Source organism: Cavia porcellus, unplaced genomic scaffold (genome assembly GCF_034190915.1).
Source record: "Cavia porcellus strain 051 isolate PalLab524CR breed Dunkin Hartley unplaced genomic scaffold, mCavPor4.1 scaffold_30, whole genome shotgun sequence".
In the NCBI taxonomy this organism is placed as follows: domain Eukaryota; kingdom Metazoa; phylum Chordata; class Mammalia; order Rodentia; family Caviidae; genus Cavia; species Cavia porcellus.
In genome coordinates this window covers 7,366,278-7,386,874 of record NW_026947513.1, presented here as the reverse complement: position 1 = coordinate 7,386,874, position 20,597 = coordinate 7,366,278, and the positions used below count along the sequence as shown (strand labels likewise).

The 20,597-nt window shown below is 39.9% G+C and overlaps 1 protein-coding gene across 4 annotated transcripts in view; it reads right to left on the bottom strand.

Moving 5' to 3' along the window:
* Nucleotides 1-20,597, bottom strand: part of Pi4k2b (phosphatidylinositol 4-kinase type 2 beta) — a 32,870-nt gene extending 12,273 nt beyond the window's left edge. Inside the window, exons 1-9 of one of the 4 annotated variants that reach the window (XM_063240718.1) lie at nt 20,142-20,596; nt 15,017-15,156; nt 12,387-12,587; nt 11,557-11,688; nt 9,456-9,609; nt 8,340-8,395; nt 5,324-5,423; nt 3,430-3,563; nt 1,212-1,271 (exon numbers count right to left, since the gene is read on the bottom strand). In XM_063240718.1, coding sequence (XP_063096788.1) covers nt 1,212-1,271; nt 3,430-3,563; nt 5,324-5,423; nt 8,340-8,395; nt 9,456-9,609; nt 11,557-11,688; nt 12,387-12,587; nt 15,017-15,156; nt 20,142-20,400 — 1,236 coding nt within the window. In that variant the 5' untranslated portion in view covers nt 20,401-20,596. Of the gene's footprint in view, nt 1-1,211; nt 1,272-3,429; nt 3,564-5,323; nt 5,424-8,339; nt 8,396-9,455; nt 9,610-11,556; nt 11,689-12,386; nt 12,588-15,016; nt 15,157-20,141 lie in introns of all 4 variants that reach the window. The other 3 variants (XM_003467396.5, XM_013149992.3, XM_013149993.3) reach the window with 3 other exon arrangements.

Genomic DNA, 20,597 nt, shown 5'->3' with positions numbered 1-20,597 from the left:
AGATCACACTGGGGCACAGTTCTCTCTGCCAGAGAATGCAGCTCAGACACTCTGGGTGGTAACACTGCTGGCATCGATCGCCTGACCCTTTATGCCCTCCGCACTAGGCTCTCTGCTCCTGTCTTCTCTACCAGGCAAATCTGCGCCTGCTCTCCAGCCTCGCCTCCTGTAGCCATGCTCAAGCTCTGTGGATCAGGGACCTCTTTGCTGAGATAAAAACCCTAGCTCCCCAGCAACCAAAAGGCACATACAGAATTTTATACACAGTTCCAGGGAGTGCACACAGGGACAAGGTCTTCTTTAATGTTCCTAACTGTTCTAGCCCTTCCTGTGTGAAATCCATATTCTGCTTTTTATGGCCCATCGATGCTGGCTCTATCGTGCTAGTTGTGCTAGTAAATATTTGATGAATTAATGAACTTCTGATTTAATTCTGTTTACTCATTAAAGTTATATAATACAATAATCAGGGCAAAGGCTATATTCATCTTCTTGGCTGCAAGTGTTGTGGCAAGCAGCTACTTAAATGAAATGTATGTATTAGGAAAAGCACACTAATTGGGAAGTCAGGAAAAGCCAATGTTAACAGGATAATTTATTTTCCTTTCAAGTCTTGCTTTTGGAATGGAGTGGAAGATACAGAGGTCCCTGCGAGCCAGCTCAGCTTCAGGTCCGAGACAACAGACCTAACACCCTGTGTCTCTCATTAGAGGCGAGCGGGGAGGGTCAGAGGACTGAGTTATAATTAGAGCTCCCTCATGGCCAATTAGCGCTCAGTCCTGGTGACACAGTTATTTGCAGAGGGCTCTAGTGAAGACAAATATGTTCTGCAAGGAGAATGACCACCCGGCAACAGAACTTGGTACTGAACTGTCATGGCAAGGGGATCTGAAGAAGTAGAAGGCAGCACGGCTCAGGACAGCAGGAACCAAAACAGGGCTGAACAATGTGGGGCGTGGGGGGGGGTGCGGGCGGCACCTCATCAGTAACACACAAGGTCCCAGACACTAATGCAGGGTTGGGCAGAGCTTGGTGATGCCGAGCAAGTCCCCGGATGAGCCCCAGCATCACGTAGCTCAGGACATAACAAGGGAAAGATGTGGATTCAACTGACTTCATTTCTCATCAACTGAGAGCCTCTGACTGAGCAGAATGCGGACACTGACTGTTTTGGGAATGTGTTTGTCTTAGTCATGAAAGAAGTGACCTACCTGGCCTCTCATGACAGACATCTGACTTTCAAAAGTGGCTTTATCAAAGTTTTTGTCAGTCTATACAGAAAAGAAAAGAAATAAATGCAATATTACTTATAATGCCAAAAATCAAAATCCATAAAACACAAAATTGGTAAGTAAACAAATTCCTTTTTGTAACAAGCCCGTTAGAAAGCTCTCCTATCCAAACATTTAAAATTGTCTGCTTAAAGAAAGTCTTTCCTAACTGTTAACAAGAAGACAGTATTTTTATCAGATGTATCTTTGACAAATGAGCTCGGCATATTTTGTTTTTTCATTTTTGGTAGTACCAAGGACTGAATCCAGGGCCTTTACTCTGAGCTACATTCCCAACCCTTCTTTCACTTTTAAAAATTTTTGAGATGGGGTCTCACTCGGTTACATGAGCAGGCTCTCACTTAGGACCCCCTGCCTCCACCTCCCAAGGTGGTGGGATCACAGGTGTGTACCACCATTCCCCTTAGTTCAGGTTTTTTTTTTTTTTTTTTTTTAAAGTAATAGCAGACCACCATCTCATACTGTATTGTAATTTATATGGTAATTTTGCAAAAATTTAACTTGAATGAAACAACTCCTGCCGTGAACGGTGGCACACACTTGCAGTCCCAGCTCTCTGGTAGCTCAGTGAGACTGGATCTTTGTTTTTCCTAATTAGATTTTATTGGTACATTTTAGATACACACAGTGATCACATTCATCACGAGCATTTATACCTGCACACGATATTACTTTTTTTTTCTTCCCCACTCCCCTGCTTATCCTTCCTTCCCCTTTACAACAGCTTTGCTCCCATGTTTTTCTTCTCATTTCTTTTTTACTTCCCTCTTCTTTCCTTCTAGTCTCTCCTCACTCTTGTTCCCCTCCCCATTTGAACATTTCCTTCCTAGTTCACAATATCTATTAAACACTTTGGTCCTTATTTATACTTTCAGTTTCAGTGAGACCCTATCTCAAAACGAAAGATAAAAAGGGCTGGGGTGTAGCTTAGTATTGCAAAGACAACAGCAATAACGGCAAAAACAATTTCTCAATTTTGGTACAGTCTCATTTGAAGGGACACTCATGGTAAATTAAACTACAAATTTATGCTCTTGTAAAGTAAACCTGAAAATCCTCTGTTAAGTCACAGCCTACTGCCAGCAGCTATATGAGAAAATCTCTTTGTGAGATATAATCCACTTTCTGTAATAACAAAAACTCAACATTTAGCCAGGCATGGTGGTACAGGCCTAATAATCCCAGCCCTTTCAGAGATTGAGATGAATGACGGTAACAATTTAGAGACTCTCTTTGAATGAATGAATGAATGACTAAATGGGACTGGGGGTGGAGTTCAGTGTGAAGGCCTGGGTTCAATCCCCAGTGCTCCATAGGAAGAACAAAGGAAATCAAAATTAAACACAAATAACGCTGTTGTAAGACACACGTGTTTGCATTCTAAATGTGGGCAATGAACTTGAACCTTCTCAGCACTAATTTCATCCACAGTAAAACTGAAATGACCACCGCAGAGCTGTTGTAGGTGTTGAGTTAAAAATATGACACCATCATGGTGCTAGCTACGGACTGAAGGCCCGAGCTTCCTGGAAACCATCCGAGAGTCTCTTCCAGGCCTCCATGTGTGGAGCGGAGGTCCTGCCGCTGGAGGGCCCATGCATACGGTGAGAACCCTGAGAAGAGGCCTGAGAGTCTCTCAGTACACAAGAGGATGCAATGGAGCTGAAGTCAACAGTCTGTAGCCTAGACCAGGGCCTGAACATACTGGCACCTGATCTTGGACTCAAGTCCCCAGCAGGAGAATGAAACCCAATCTACATACAGTACTTAAGTACTTAACATTCATTCAACATTTTTTTTTTCTTTTTTTGAGAGATAGGATCTTGCTACGCTGTCTAGCCTTGAGCTGAACTATGTAACCCACACTGGCCTGACACTCAAAATCCTTCTGCCTCAGCCTCCCGAGTTTTAAGATTACAGATATGGAGCACCATGTCCAGCTTCCCGTTTAAAATTTAATGTGGAGATGCAGCGCAGTGGTATAGTACTTGCCTGGCATGCACAGGGCCTTGAAATTGACCACCAGCACTGCATAAATAAAATGATACACAAAAACTAAAAATAAAGTATAATATGGAAAACAAAACAATGTGCAACTTCCTCCAAACCAAAACGCTGTCATTATATATTTATTTACCTTAAAAAGTTCATAAAGATCTTCACACAAATCTTGCACGAAGTTCATGTCAGAAATACATGGTAGAATCAAATTTTTTATTTCTTCAGAAAAAGGAACTTTTGCTTGAGGAAGCCAAGCCCAGTAAAATGGATCTAATAGGAAAAAATATTCTTTTAATTGGTGGCGAGAAATGATTTTTTCAGACTCCCATTCATCTTGCTTCTTTCCCACAATTCCTAGGTTGTCCCAAGCAAAGCTCAGGTGAGAGTAGGTTCTGGAGCACAAATACCTTTGCAACCCAAATGATTTAGATTGCAAATGTGAACAGCCAATTCAGATCCAAAGAACAGTGACCTCCTACTGAAGTCACACTTCTGAGTTTTAGATAGTAGAGAATCAGAATTTGATAATGAATTTATTTCTAATAGCTGTATCTCAAAAATACCTAACTCTATCCTGCTCAGGAGTTTAGAAATTGATGGGTTCCCAAGATTCATTCACAGTCCCAGTCAGGGGAGCTCTCCTGGTCCTCTACAGCTACAAACTGTCCACAATGCAGGCAGTTTTTATAGATGTCCTAAAATTTTATATCAATAGAAAGTAAATATCTGATGTTAAGAAATAAATAAAACTCTATGCTGGGTCACTAAGTTGCCAAGGCTGGGCTCAAATTTGTGATCCTTCTGCCTCAGCTTCCTAGAGTGCTGTCGCCGTACCTGGCTAACAGTAGAGTAGATACAAACATTATTTTTAAAATTTATTACATATATATATATATATATATATATATATATATATATATATATATTTCTTTTCTTTTTTCTTGGTACTGGGAATCAAACTTATGACCTCATGCTTGCCAGGTAGATGCCATGCCACTGGATAGCCCCAGCGCTTTTTTACATACATCTTAAACTATTAAAAAAAAACAGTATAATGAGCTCACACATCCAAATTCCCTAATTTGTTTTTTTGTTTGTTTTTTGTGACTGGGTCTCATTCTATTTCAGGCTGACCTTGAACTCACTTTGTAGCACAGACTGGCCTCAAGTTTGCAAGGATCTTCCTGCCTCAGCCTCCTGAGTGCTGGGATTATCAAGCATGTGCCACTAGGCCTGGCTAATTTTCTAACTGAATTATTAACAAATTTTTAAAACATTTTGCTTTACCTTCATTCCTTGGTTCCGACCTCTACAAGTATTTCAAGGTAAATTCTAGATATCACTTCATTTCACTTTAGGCACAGACAAGTTTTTTTTTTTTAAAATTATGAGAACTCTATACAAAACATTATAGTCATGAATATTAAATTCAAAATAAGAGGGACAATTTAAGCAAAATAAAAATGTTGCCGGGTTTGTAATCTGGGAGGCTGAGACGGGAAGACTGCCGAGAGTGGAGGCCAGCCTGGGCTACAAAGTATGTTCAAGGCCAGCCTGAACTGTATAATGTCATTTTGTCTCAAGAAGCCAAAAAAGAAAAAAAAAAAAGAAGTCTAAAACTGACTCAAAATGCAGAACACCTCATCCCTAACCATACAGGAGACGGATAAAACAAATGAAGCACTACAGTACTCACTGAAAGGGATGGTGGGTGTTTGTGTGGAGGTGCTTAGGTCTGAGTTTTTCTATAAGCAAATAGTAGCCAAAACATTAAACCCAGCTCTTTACAAAGTTGCCCAGCCCATTCTCCAAGGCTAACACAGCCTAGGAATCATGACCAAATGGGCCCTCTCCCCTATGTAAGTAGAAACACACAGCAAAACTAATGGATCTTGAATTCCTGGTGCCCAGAACTGAGCTCCAGTGAATGGCTCCACTTCATCCAGTTTCCCTGCTATCTGGGGATCTATTCCCTTCCTATTTTGAAAAAGAAGCAATTATCGACTCTCCAGAAAGATCTCAATACTCACATGCTCTCCACTCATCAGGATGTTTAAAGGGAAACGCTAGCCCATTATCAATTGCAGCTATTTTAATAAGCAATTCTTTATCATCAATCCAGTTGGATTCCTGAAGAGGAAAAAAATGATCTGTTGATCAAATAACCTATATAAATATTTTCAAAGAATAAATTAGTTACAATAATTATTCAGATTTAAAGATAAACTTTCTCTTAAAATCTCCTAAAAGTTATGCTGTCAGAAAGTATACAAATTTACCTAGGAGAAGAAATGACCATATTAAAAACCAATATGAATTTCATAATTACTATTCTAAAAATTTGACATGTTTTTCAATAAAAGTTTCAATCTTTGGTCTGTTAAGAGAATTTGAAAACTAGGAAGCTTTTAAAAATGCTAATTCATTGCCAGATGCATCCCTTAAATGTATGATATTTGCAAAATATTATTGAGTTTTGGGCCAGGGATACAGCTCAGCAGCACAAGCACCTGTCTGGCAAGTGCAAGGTCCTGAGTTCGATTCTCAGTACCTCCTCCAAAAAGTGAGTTTTTAAGATAACAACTTAAAATTACCCTGAATAGATCTAGTCTTTGCTGGAGTCCCACAGAAATATAAAGTGCTGCTGGATGAGGTGGTGCATGCCTGTAATGCCAGCACTTGGGCGCGTGAGGCAGGAGGATTGCTACAAATTGGAGGCCGGCCTGGAATACACAGTGAGTTCAAGGCCAGTTTGAACTCTGAACTACATAGCAAGACCCTCTTGCAAAAAACCAAACAAACAAACAAAAAAAGAAATACAAAGTGTTTCTAAATAAAACTCCCCCAAAGGCTGTAAATAAAAGTAATACAGTAGTAAAAGGAACCTCAAGATGGTCTTGGTTATAGAACAGAGGCAAGTCCTAATTCCTGCATTCTTCCATAACAGAAACAAAGAGCTCAAGAGGAAGACAAAGAATATGTCTGATTATCTGAAGTCTAAGTGGCCCAGATCAAATGGCAAAAGTTAAAAAGGTAGAACTGCTACGAAGATTCTGATGGTATGTGTCAGGTTTCTTTGTTTCCTTTTGTTTATACCAAATATCTGACCCTCAATAAAAATGCACAAAACAGAGCAAAAGAATTGTGTTCAGCAAAATCTATTTGCTGAAGATACATCAGTAAAATAAATTCAAGTGCTACTACAAACATGGATACTCCTTTGTGTATTTTAAGCCTATTTCTGCTACAACTGCTATTTATTTTTATTCTGATCATTCTTTTTTATGTCCAATTATATTGAGGTAAACTTTACACACAACCAACATTATTATAACTTTGACAAACATGAAATGTGCTCCTCTGCAGTCCAACCTTCCCTCCACTCCCCAGACCTGCATTTCTTAGACTTTCACACAAAAGGGAACATACAGTATGTTCCCTTGATATGTAGCTTTTTAAACTCAGCATAGTTTTAAGACTCATTCAAGTTACTGTGTGTATCGTTTGTTCCTTTTTATTGGTAAGTACTGTGAATACATATTTTTTAACTTCCTGCATAAACACTTAAAAATACAAACACTTTAAAATGATGCAATAGCTTTAAGTAATAACCTAAGAACACAGACAAATCATTCAAAATTTTCTCAAATGTAGAAATCATTTTAAACTTTCAAAGCTATTTTAAAAATATGCCTTATACAAATATGTAAAATTTGAACTTGGGTACTCAAAGCTGATATTATGAATCTAAAATCTGTAATTCTGACAGTGTTAAGGATCTAGTCAATCTATTATGTAAGTTAAAACCAGCTTACAAGTATTACAAGTACATTTGGTTCCATGGATATGAGTCACAAGTTAAACACATGTTCCATTTTATTGGGTAATATTGGATTACTTAATACTGAATCACAAAATTCAGAAGAAAGTTAATTAACAAAATAAAAAAATGTCACCAAAAATATCAGGCGCCTCATGCAAAACAAAAGCAAAGTAAACTGTGATGCTACAAATTTACCAAACTTTCAGAAGTACTGGGCAGGGCTGGCATATCCCTGTGCTATTCTAATAAAATACAAAATATAAAGCTGCCCAGAGATGATAAAAAATAGAATCAATAAATACAATGAGATGGACATGGCGGTGTACCCCATAATCCCAGCACTCAGCAGGCGGATGCAGGAGGACTGGCCAGTTTGAGGCCAGGCTGAGCTACCCAGTCAGTTCAAGGCCAGGCTGAACTGCAAAGTGAGACCCTGTCTCAAAAAACAAAATAAAATAAAACAAGGAAAAACAGAAAGAGAAGAAGAAAAAGGAGGAGCAGGAAGGAGAGAGGAAAGGGGAGGAAGAGGAACAGGAGGAAGAGAAACCAGAAGTGCAATGAAAAGAGGGATGGAAAGAAAAAGAATAAGAAAAATAGACAAACTGAGTTAAAAACTAGATATCCACTCTAAACAAAGGAGAAAATTTCTTGAAGAGTAACTTTCTATGATATATGTACACCCATGTTTATACCACATAATTTGTAATAGCCAGATCTTGGAAACAACATAAATGCCCATCCGCTGAGGAACGGATAAAAAAAGATGTGCTATTTTTTACAACAGAGTACTAGTCAGCCATAAAGAAGGATAAACTGAAGGTAAATGGATGCAACTTGAGAACATACTCATTGGTGAAATAAACAAGATATACATACATGTAACCATCGCACTGTTTCACTAGTGTAAAAGTAACAGCATATATATATGCATATATATGTATATAAAAAGTTAAGATATACTATTCATTTCTCTGAGTTCAATGAAGAGAAAGATTTGTGCTCATATTGTTCAGTCAACTGTAAGCAGATATCTTGTGCTCTGGGTGACTGATTTGGGGATGACAATGTGCAATGTATGTACCATTGTTGCCCCGATTGATGTGTTTTCTTGGTTTTTGTCCTCCTTTTTCTTGTTATCCTTGGAATAAAATAGATTTTGAAAAAAAAGAAATCTCTTTTATAAACTGAATATACACATATTTTCTTAGTTTCAATTTCCTTACCTCATTATCAATTTTCTTGTTTTCATATTTGACTAACCAATTATCATTTCCTCTGTCTTTGAAAAGAAACAAACAAAAACAACCTGTTAGTTCATTTTTAGTGACATAGCCTAAGATCAAGGGGAGAATTAGTCAGCTACTTTCTGACTTTTTGAGACTTCCATTGTTTTTCTGTAGTATATTTACCATAGTAAAGGCTCCAAATGAACACAAATGAACTAAAAACCCCGTAAATGTTAGTTAACAGTTATTACAGTTAACAAACACAAGCACAGTAGGTACAACATTTATTACATGTGGGTGTCTGGGCCAGACGCTGCTGTCAGTGGGAACCCCTTCGGTCCTCACGCCACCCTGTGAGGTGGGCACAGCGGAGGAAGGAAAAGCATCCGTCCCTACTGCCAGGCAAATTTCCAGGAGGCACTGAATACTCTAGACCGTACGGTGAGTGAAATTTCAACCCAAGGAACACGTTAATTAAGGCCAATCCAGAAAATTACATGAAGCCTTCTCAGAAAATATAAATGAGAAAACCTTTGGGCTCAAGGGTCTCACACTTGAGAGTGCAGCAGGATCACCCTGGGCACCTGAAGACACACGCCGGGCCCCACTTGCACTTTCTGCATCAGTGGTGTAGGGTGCCTCTGGGATCAAAAACTACTGCTTTGGACCCTTACAGTGCAGAGCCAATGAAAAGTTTAATGCACTTAGGAACTACACTAATAGTCACATGTGTCAAAATAAGCGTCCAGAGCAATTTACATGATCAAGTTTTAATTTTTCATTTATTTTTTGGTACAGAGAATTATACTCAGGACCTGATGATTTTTTATACTATGGAGTTAATATTTCCAGTGTCTAGCTTTGTCCTGCTCCTAGGAATCGGAGATTCTCCCTTGGGGACAGGAACTGATCTCTCAGATCTGGGAAGGAGTCCACTCTGAGTCAGAAGCCCATAGGGCAGGGTTAACCCTGTCCAGAAGTTAGGTCTACAGCCAGACAGGTGGAAAAAGTGGCTGTCAGACTTCTACATGAAAATTTTATGGCTTTGATTTGGATAGCAAAGATCTAGTTTGAAAGCCAAGATTGGAGTGAACAAGTAGAGAATTTCAGTACCTGTATTTCTGATGATGTAATCCAAAACAACTAATCTTTCAAACTGTGACTGAAACTGTTTTCTAATATTCTCAGGCAAAGGATCAGCTTCAAATTTCCTAAGCCAATATTCAGCCTCCTTGTAACCTTCAACAAATAACTGAAAGGAACCAATCTATAATTTTAAGAACTAGAGTTAGAAAAGAAAGTACAAGAACAAAGGGATTAATTTTTAAATTTCACAGCAGTACTGTCACAAAATGTTACATAAACACAATAATATAAACAGAAGTCAACACTCGTTTAGATAAGTCACATTTATCAAGAAGACTACTTTGACACACTAATTTTAAATAATCACATGAACAATACATAGCAAATGAAAAATAACCCTAGACTTTGAAGGAACATAGCAGTTATTTTAGGATAATTAAAAAAGAGAATAAACATGTGTCTTCAAGGTGACATTCATAACAAGGATCCTGCTTTCTAAAAATATTCATTAAAATGAATTTAGGCAGGTCAAATTGTATATCTATCCTGGTTATTTCATAATAGCACAATTTTATCTTACTGAAGAAACATTTCAGTTTTCTTTTTTACAACATCAAAAGAATTTAACTCAAAACAGAATGGATTCTTTGACCACACAGATGAAAGACTTCCCAATACATTTGCATGAACTATTCAATTAATTATAACCTTTATAGTATCTTTAAGAAAAGGTCTTTCTTTCAAGATGAGTCCATTTATGAGTTAATACTGAGCAATGCATTAAAGATACAAATCTAAGTTTCAACAGCAGACAACAGACACCCTGTGTTGCCTCACAAATGCAAACAAAGCACCACAAAGAAAATCAATTTCTTGGGGGCTGGGGATTTAGGTCAGCGGCATAAGAGCCTGCCTTGCAAGCAGGCAGTCGTGAGTTCGATCCCCGGTACCGATAAAAAGGAAAAAGACAAAAAAAAAAAAAAAAAAAAAAAAAAAAAGAAAATCAATTTCTCCTTCCAACAGTTTATATTCTTTTGGGCATGAAATTTTTAACAATTTCCTAGAGGTTTTCTTTAAAGTATTTATAATTAATTACTTTATTCTTCTATAATCAACATGAATTTCAGCATATCCAAGGAAGAATAGGCCTTGTAAAAATTTTCCATACTTCCTTCCTGCTGACTATAATTTTGAAAAAAAGTTACATTAACCATTAATTTCTATTCAATTTTATATATAACAAAAACAAAACAACAAAATCGTAGGTCAGATACAGTTTTGAAAATAAGTCCCAGAGATTTTTCTAGAATGCCTTTCTCATTGGCCCTTCTTATCCTTGCTTAGCTTGCTGTTAACCAACCTTCAGATTTATTTAAAGGTGGCAAGAAGCCTGGGCAACTTAGTGAGGCCCTGTCTCAAAAAGAAAATGGGCAAGGGATGTAGCTCAGTAGTAAAGCATCTGCCCAGCATGCTTGATGCCCTGGGTTCAATTCCCAGTGCCACCGAATAAATAAATAGATGTCAAAGTCTGATATGTAGTATGTAAACTCCACCACTACACCGTCTGTTCATCCTTTACTACATGCCAATTACTGACACGAATTTCTTAAGTTAACCTTCACTGCAAGCTAGGAGGCACTGTGTGTCACCCCCTTGTCATACAAAGTGGGGTTTACAGAGTAAGGACCTTGTCCAGGGTCTGGGATCCAACCAGGCTGGGCGTGGCCCCCACCTGGGTCCGACTCTAGACCTGTGTTTTCACCATTGTGTTGTGTTGCCCTCACTGCCAGGTCTTCTTTTGGATACACTCCTGGCATCTCCAAACTCAGTTAGGCTTGTTTCATTTTGTTTGTTTTATGGTACTAAGGATTAAAACCAGAGCTTCCCACATTAAGTCCTCTACCATGAAGCTATACACCCAGCCCTAGGCATCCCTTTAGCCTCTGAGCGCTCCCTGCTTGCATCCTATCAACAGCTTTGAGATGGCTTGGAAATTGCTTGCTTATTGTAAGCTTCTCGGTTTCTTCTCACTTCCGTATTCACGGCTCACAGCACGATGCCTCGCTTAGAGCGCTCAGGTCCCCACACGCTCAGCTGCACCCCAAGCAGAGCTTCACAGGCGGCTCACCTTGGGAGGAAGTCCTATCCGATGAAACTTTCTGCCTACTTTTGGCACTTTCTCTAAGGCGTACTTTTTGCCTTTTGCTTTTGCACGGTCAATTGCATTGTAGTTAAATGTCTCACTGACGAGCCAAACCACCTAGAAACACAGTTTAAAAAAATGGTTAGAATTGCATTATAGAATTTCTATTCACATACACTAGCAAATTCATCTAATGCTGTAAACAGCAAAGTTCAACCCTGTAATAATCCCAGACGATCTAAAATAGAAAGGCCAGAGGATTGCAAAGTGCTATAAAGTGGAACATATTTCTTTTTGAGAGAGGTATAAAAAATTTTTCAGGAGAAAAATTTTTTTTAAAATACAGAATTAGTAATGGATATTTTTGAGAAAGACTTTTAAAAGGATGCATTCAAGTAAAAACGTAACTTTTTTTTTTTTGCCACTGGGAATTGAACTCAGGCCATCCTTGACTAGAGTGAAACCATGTCTCACACACACACACACACACACACAAATCATAAAAAGCTCAAAAAGGAAATAGTAATCTTGTGAGCACATTAGTTCTCTACGCCTTCCCTGGGGCTGGTAGGTCCCTAATCACCTTCTGCTTTCTATTACTGCCTCCTGTAAGCGTTATCCAATCTCACAGGAGGAAGACTGGTTCCTTCAACTACTTTGTGAATCTACACCAGGTTCAGTTTATTAGTTGCTTCTGATTATTGGGGTACCAAAAAGAGACCCAACTTCAGATGTATCATTAGAAGATAAAGTACTCACAGGTGAGCAGCCTGTAAATTAGAAACACTACTTGACGAAAACGAATTCCCTTTTACCTTTGTTTTTGGTACAATGCCCAGATGAAGCTTTTTATCTACCACGTAGGCACCAGCTTCGGAAAGGAATCCCTGGTTAGAGAGCAGGCAGCCTCTGCCAAAGCAGCAGGGACAGCAGACCTTGTGGACATACTTGGTCCACTTTGGATTCAGTTGACCATAAGGCTCTTCTGATTTGGGTTTAAACACCCCAATAATTTTCTGTGGGGAAAAACAGAACCCTTACTAGACTATATACACATTTAGTCAATGTGCATCTTATTAGACTACATACACACTTTATTAGACTACAAACATGAAGGAATATGTACGCATACATACAATGTATATAAGAAGTAGTAATCCACAAAATACACTCTGATAATTTGCTACCCCCTCCTCCTCATTTAGGCATAACTCTTAAGCACTAAGAGATTTGGTTCCCATCACATTTTTACACTCATTCTCAATCAACAACCTAAAATAATATTTAGAGTCAGTACTTTGCAAACTGCTGGGACAGCTTGGGATTAAAAGAAGCTAAGGACAAAACTTCACGCCATCCAAGCCATCAGCTTTCTAACTCTGATTTCACTTGTTTTAGTATTACTGGACCTCAGTTAAAAATGTTCATCATAGTAGGTCACACTGTGTTATCACTCGGTGTCTGCTAAAGATCAGAATTAGAGTTTACTGTGTACTTCCCCTGCTGCGGTGCACTTTATAAATAGGCTGCATTTCCTGTACTCAGAACAGTACCTGAGATGCCGCAGGCACCAAGTATTTGTTACATAAACTAATAAATCCAATGATAAAAAGTTCTCTAAAACACAGGTGATGGTAATTTGATACACCTTACCTCTGTGTGGTCAGATTCTCCTATGCTAAAATTTCTCCAGTTATATTTTTCATGAGCTGATTTGAAATAAATTCTCTCCTACTAAATAGAAATTTGCTAATGGATATCTAAAAGTCCCTATAATTGTTGGTAATGATCTGATAAATTATATTAAGTTTATTTATTTATTTATTTATTGAGACAGGGTCTTGCTATATAGTTCAGGCTGGCTTTGAACTCACTTTGCAGCCCAGGTTGTCCCCGAACATGCAAGGATCCTCCTGCCTAAGCCTCCCAAGTGCTGGGATTACAGGCATGCACCACCATGCCTGGTTTATTCATGTTACATTTAGAGCCTGAATTATCCTTAGACAAGAAATAAAACCAACATAATTTTAAATATATGATTTTTTGTATCAACAAGCTCTAAATAACAAAAAATCAATAAGAACTGATAAATCAAGCTTAAGGTTGGGATGTAGTTCAGTGATAAGCATTTGCCTAGCATGCACAAGGCAAAAACCAAACAAACAAATAGACACACACATACAAAAGGAAAGAAAGATAAGCAGTCTAGAATAAAGATGGAAAGATTACCAGGCGTAGTGGTCCACCTCTGTAATTCTAGCACTGGGGAGGCTGAGGCAGGAAGAATGCCATGAGTTCCAGGCCAGCCTGGGCTACATAGTGAATTCAAGGCCAGCCTGGACTACAGAGTGATACCCTGTCTAAAAAAGCAAAAAACAAACAACAAGAACAAAAAGATGGAGCAACTGATGTTATCTTCAAATACATTTATTTTTTAACAGGGTCTAGCTAAGTTTCCCAGGCTGACGGTTACAAGCTTTTGGGATCAAGTGATCCTCCTGCCTCAGCCTCCTAAGGCACCCCTGCACCCAGATATCTATTAATATATTTAAATTTTAAAGAAAAGAGTATGCTTTAAAATTACTTTTAAAATATAAGTTCAATCTTTGCAAGAAAAAAATTGAGTGAAGCTTCTTCTCCCTCAAAAAAGAAATTGGTTCTTTACCATCATTCAGAAAGCTTTTAGAAAAGAACATATTTTTGAAAGATTCTGGCTTAAGTGGAAGAAAGTGTCATATCAATTTCTCTTTTCTACTCTACAATCACATTTTAGTACATTTCACTTTATTACAATCCAATCCTTTAAATTGTAAGCTTCCTAACATCTTTTCCTTAATACAATGTCACAGAAAATATTCCTAGGGTGAAATGTATGTTTGGGGCAAAAGTCAAATGTTTAGAAATTACCTGAAACAGGTTTTCAAAGTTTAAATTTCTACTGAGCCTGGCTAATACAGTTTTGTTATTGTTACCTTTTTGAGACAGGGTTTCACTATGCGGTTCAGGTTGGCCTTGAACTCACTATATAGCCCCGGCTGGCCTTGAACTTGTGGTGATTCACCTGCCTTAGCCTCCCAAGTATTGCAATTACAGGCATGTACAACCACACCCAGCCACGTGCGTGGCTAATATAGTACCAAGTTTCTACAGGGTAAGGACTTATTATATTTACATTATTATATTTATACACTCAACAAACCTACAGTTGAATGTGGGCATTTAGTAAATGCTCAAACTAAATATAAAATATTAAAATAGTGACCTATAATTTAAAATGATTAGTCTTAGTTCAATATGGTAGAATGCTTTAGTACAAAAAAAAATGGCCCTAATATTAGAAAAGGAACAATCAGATTAAAAGAAATCTTCAGAAACAGTAGGAATTCAGTTTAAATTTGTGTTTCTAAAATTTCAGCAATACACAGTAGATCTGTGAAATTCTCACCTTCTTAGGATCCTTCACAAAGTAACTTCCACTCGACCCTTGAGAGATTCTCTCTGGAAACACTCCAAGTTCTATGGCTTGCTCTGCTTTTGCTATAATTTCAGCAAACTCTGGATCATCCAAGAACGAATTGGAAGTTACTGCATTAGGAAAAAGAATGCTCACTACACGGACCACCACGTGTACAGAGTAGGTCACTGGCTTTAGGACAGTAAGGCAGAGAAGAATGCAGTCAAGCATTACCTGCTGTGCTCTGACCCTCCTCCTGACACCAATCCCACTTCTCTTTAAGTTCTAAAAATGACAAGTGGGGGGGGAGTTCACTATTTCTTAAAACAAATCACAGAGACCTCTCATTGCTGCTCGTCTCCAGTGAGTGTGTCGCCCTTCTTATAAGGTCAGCCCTAACTCTAGTGTTGTCTCCAATTCTGCCTTTACCATACTTTCCTCCCCTCCCCTCCTGTCCTCTCCTCTCCTCTCCTTTTCCCTCCTCTCTTCTCCTTCATTAACACCGATGACTTTAGATCTGAAGCCTGGACTTCTGCCCTGAACTCCAGACTATAGTACTTACTGTCTCTACAGATCAAACTTTACAACCTCCAGCTCGGTCTTGACTCTCACCCACCCTTCTGGAGGCATCATGTTCTTTTTCCCTGTTCTAGCTGTTGGCAAGTTGAAATCTTCCAGGTTAGGGCAAAAACCTTTATAATCTATCCCTGCGCTCACACTGAAAACCCTTCACATCTGGGACAGTTAAGTTGGACGGTCCACTTGCTTGGCATGTGATCTGCCTTGGGGATCAGGAAAGCACCCTTCTGGGCGTATCTGAGTGGCTCCCAAAGGCGTGGCAAGGTGCTGTGGATGCCGGTCCCTGGCCTCTTGCTTCGGGCACTGTCCCCTGCTCTACTTCCTGGCCGCCATGGGTTGAGCAGCTTTTTCATCCAGGCCTTCCTCCCATGCCATTTCTGCCTTTGAGCCAGCTGACCACAGACAGAACTTGCCAAAACTATGAGCCAAATACACCTGTTCACATTTTAATTTGGAAGATATTTCAATGCTATTATCGGTGTTATGAAAATTCGTACTTTCCTTAACTTGAAAATAAAACCATTACTAATTTTTAAAAGATTGTACTGAGGAAAAAATACTATTAAAAGGGCAATTAGGCATATTTAATTTATTCTAAAGAATAATCCAAATACTTAATAAACTAATATGCTCATTCTAAATCATTCTTACCTATCCCTTGAAAGTCTTTAAAACAAACAGAAATTGCCTTTTTTTGTTAACTTGGAAGAAGGACCAGTATTTAGTGGGTACTTATGGACGTATTTATTTCAACAGATGTAAGTTCTGGTCTCATTCAAGCTCTCTTAGCGCTCCCTCTTTAACGTTTTCCGTGGAAGTCCTGGGCCTGAACCCCACCCAGGCCCTTGCTCTGAGGTTCATCCCCAGCTCTTTCTGTTTTGAGTCAGAGTCTAAGTTGCCCAGGCTGGCCCTGAACTTGGGTCTTCCTGCCTCACCCTCCCCAGGAGCTGGGATTACAGGCGTGCACCCCCACATCTGTAGACTCCTCACTCTTCACAAGATGTCCAGCTCACTCTCTGAACCCTGTGGGTACCATGAATACTCCTAACATAAGCTAATGCCTCAATTCTTCATCCTGCACACCTACAACACTAACAATATGTTCCAAGTCTCAGTAAGACAGAAATCTTTGTTTTCTGATATATCTCATGTGCCTAGACTAGAGCCTGGCACATGTGGGCCCTCAATAAATTTGCTGGAAAAATTAACAAACTATCCCTTGGATCACACTTAAGGGCCACTGCTGGTCCTTTACAAAGCAGAAACTGAAAATGGATTAAAAGAACCCAGTATTAGCTTTTTATATTCACTTGAATGTAAGTATACACGGGGATTTTTATCAGTGTTCATCGAACCTGTCCTCCCGTGAGGATTAGAAGTACATCTTACACATCTTTACATCTTATACAAAACCAGAACACTTGCTAGAAAAAAGTAAGTGCTAACAAGGTGGGTGCCACAGTGCTATTCATCCTTCAGGTCACAGGGTGGATGCCACACCCTTTGCCAAAGCCTCCCTGGCTCCCATACCAGGACACGGTTCCATACCTCAAGGAGCACTCAGTTTTCCCCAAAAGAAGACACACAGGGTCTGTACTTCCTTCACCGAGCTGTAAAGCTATGTGGGGACAGCAGCTCTGTGGAATTAATCTCTTTTAGAGAGATATTGTTCAGCATGGAGTCTCTTCGAAAGAATATCTGATAGGCTATCCTTTATCAGTTCTCTTTTGATTCAAACAATCAGTTTATTTTCATTTTATAAACAGAATTGGGTTCTCTTGCGTTACTGTTCGGTCATGTAAAAAGTCAAACTTGAGGGCTGCCTATTCCAAGTAACTGTGTGTATTATGTGGGTTCTTATTCTACTCTCCACCTTAGTTTACTATGCTTACTTCCCATGCTCGTGTTCCTCGTTTTAAAATCATTTTATTTTGTTCACATTTATAAGCCATCATGAACCACTAAGTGACTTGTAAATACACATTTTCTATTTCGGTTGCTTTGCATCAATTTGAACACTGTTCCCCATTAGGCTGTATAAGAGAAGACATGCGTTCAAAGTTCGGTCATTTCACTCCTCCTGCTTTGAGTGGGAATAAAAAATAGTACTTGTTTCAATATACAGGAAGCACATTGAACTATGCCCACCACATACCTACTGCTATATAGGTATTATCTATTATAATCTTTATTACCATCCAATTTAATGATTAAAATAACTATAACAAGGAATGCCAGAACTCTTACTTTGACTCTGATCTAACAATTTGCACTACAGTTTATGTTATTTCTAGACTGTTGAACGCCTTGTGAAAATAACAGCCATATGACATTCTTCTATTGGCTAAGTATGTCATGCTTCTATGTAAATAAAATAGTTAAGCATCATAAATGATGTTAATATTGACCTGAGACAAGAATGTCTTGGAAATAAAATTTGATGGTAAAAGACAAAGGAAGTAAAACATAACAAAAAAAAACACATAAAACATAAAACAAAAAAAACCTAAAGCTAAGTGTGGAGGCACACGCTGTAATTCCAGCTCTCAGAAGGCTGAGGCAGGAGGATTCATTGTGTTTGAGATCAGCCTGGGCTACAAAGTGAGCTCAAGGCCAGCTTCAACTGCATAGTGAGACCCTGACTCAAAAAGACCAAAAAAAAAAAAAAAAAATCCAGTTAAGTTAATCATATTGTTTTTAGAAATGACTTCTAAAGATTTCTGAGCAGTTTTTATAGCTCAATACTATTTGAAAATCCCATTGAAACAAAACTGTGATAATATTCAAAAGTGGAAATAATGCAGGACATAAAGAAAGAAGACCTAGTTTCAGATCTGGTTTCAGTGTAGTCTTACCACTTCCTGGGTATTTGACTTGGGCAAACCACTTACCTCTGAAGTTTTAGGAACTGCCAGTTCTAAAACTATTCTATTAATTTTCAGTTCTCACAACAAGAGAGAACGACAACTAGCTTGCTGTGGTGTTGTGAGAATTAATGAAAAACAATCTTATCAAACTCTTAGTTACTACCACTGAGAAGGCAGGGATTCTTTTTAATAATTAAGTTGCATTCTAATTATTATACTCATGTTCACTTTGATCTTTATTATTTGCTTACAAAAAAAACCATTTTCACACGACAAACATGCTTTAGGTTTTACTAAAATAGTAACTTTGGAGTAGAAAATGGTAAGCTAGCCATAAGGATTTTAACTACTTCCCAGACTGGATTCTAGGTAATATATGTGCAAACTGACCAACTGCTAGGTAAATGAAGCACTGTTTGTGTTCCAACTTCAAGTTTGTTTGTTCTAATTAGTGTTGCACTGCAAATAGCACATGTAATTAGCTAACGTTTTAAGGGCAGCAGACATCCCTGCCAGAGGCATTTTCTAAGGTTCAACAGTAAGAGAGCACTCTCTCTCTCCAAGGTCTTGCTATGTGGTTCAGGCCAGCATCGAGTTCACTATGTAACCCAGGCTGGCCTCCAATTTGTGGCAATCCTCCTGCCTCAGACCCCTGAGCAGTGTGATTACAGGCATTCACCACCATGCCAAATCAGACTGCTCTCTGTAGGTCTTCTCTGATTTAGTTCAGAATATTTATGTTGGACTAGAAGACTAACTAGAACTTGAGTGATTATTCTATCCAAAATGCTTTAAACTAGTAAAGGCACATTTGCCAAGCAGGCACTTAGAGCCGCTGAACTAAACCCCCGGCCCCTCATTAAAAAAAAAAAAAAATGCTACTTTCTGAGGTTTTTCTTTAAACTATCACGTGGAGTGGTACTCCAGACAAGGCGTGCACGCCTTCTATAAATGCAAATAGGTGTTAACACTATTTCCAAACAGGCCTGTCTGTCGGTAGCTGGACTTTTATGTATCAGTTTGCTCATTTTCCACCAAATTAACCCAACTTCATACACCAAAAAAACTTAAGTTCAAGTCAAACATTGAGGCCTTCAACAGCATGCCTACATTTAACTAACCTCAACAGCGTTTCAATTATCCTCGCTTTCAGAGGCCATCAGTGCTGCTGTTAAGAGTGAAAATGAAGTGTGTTTTCTTAACGTCTTAGCTTCAGTACAGAAGCTACTCAAAAACTTTGCAAGAGAGATTGCAGAAACAGGAATTCAACTGCCTCTGCTCTCTGGCTAGAGTCATAATAACATTTGGTAGGAAAGGGTTTGGAGTGAACGGTCCTGCCCTTCAACTCTCTACTGTCAACTCGCATCGCAGGGAACTTTTTGGACAGTTTAGAGTTCTCAATTCGGAACTCAAGTCCAAACTTGAGCAAAAAATTTACGTCATCTGGCAGCTTTAAGCTTTCTACAGAGTCCGACTCCAGTGCGGACTCACTATGGGGACAGGACTAAAGCATCCTCTGAGTTAACCACAACTGCTGGCCAGAGGCGAGCCGGCCTACGGCCACCAATCAGAAGAGATGACAGCAAGCCGAGCGCCCGCGGCCAGCCACTCTCGGGCCGGCTACGCGTGGGACAAGGGCCCCCGGGACGCGCCCGAAGGAGCACTCGCACCTGAGATCGCAGAGCGGCTCCGGTCCGAGTCCACGTCCAGAATCCGGGAGTCCCCGCACGCGAGCAGCGGTTCCTCGTCGCCGGCCTCGTCCTGGCCCCGCGCCGCCTCCTGCAGCCTCACGGCGCCACCCGGCGCGGCTCTCCGCGGGTGGGCCCCGGCGGCGCGCGGCAGCAGCGGCTCCCGCTCCTCGTCGTCCTCCTCTTCGGGGCTCCCGCTGCCCGCGGACGCCCGCCCGCCGCACTCACAGGGCTCCGCCATGGGCGCCCCTCGCTTCCCGAGGCCGGAGCACAGCGGTCAGCAGCTGCCGGGGTCCGACCTCCGCATCGCGGGGAACGCGAGCCGCTCAGCAGCCCCGAGGCGGTCTCCCCAGCTCCCGGGCCACCTCGGCGCCTGCCCCGCGATCGCCCAGCGATTGCCCCGCCCGGCCCGGCCCGGCGTGCCCCACCCCACTCCAC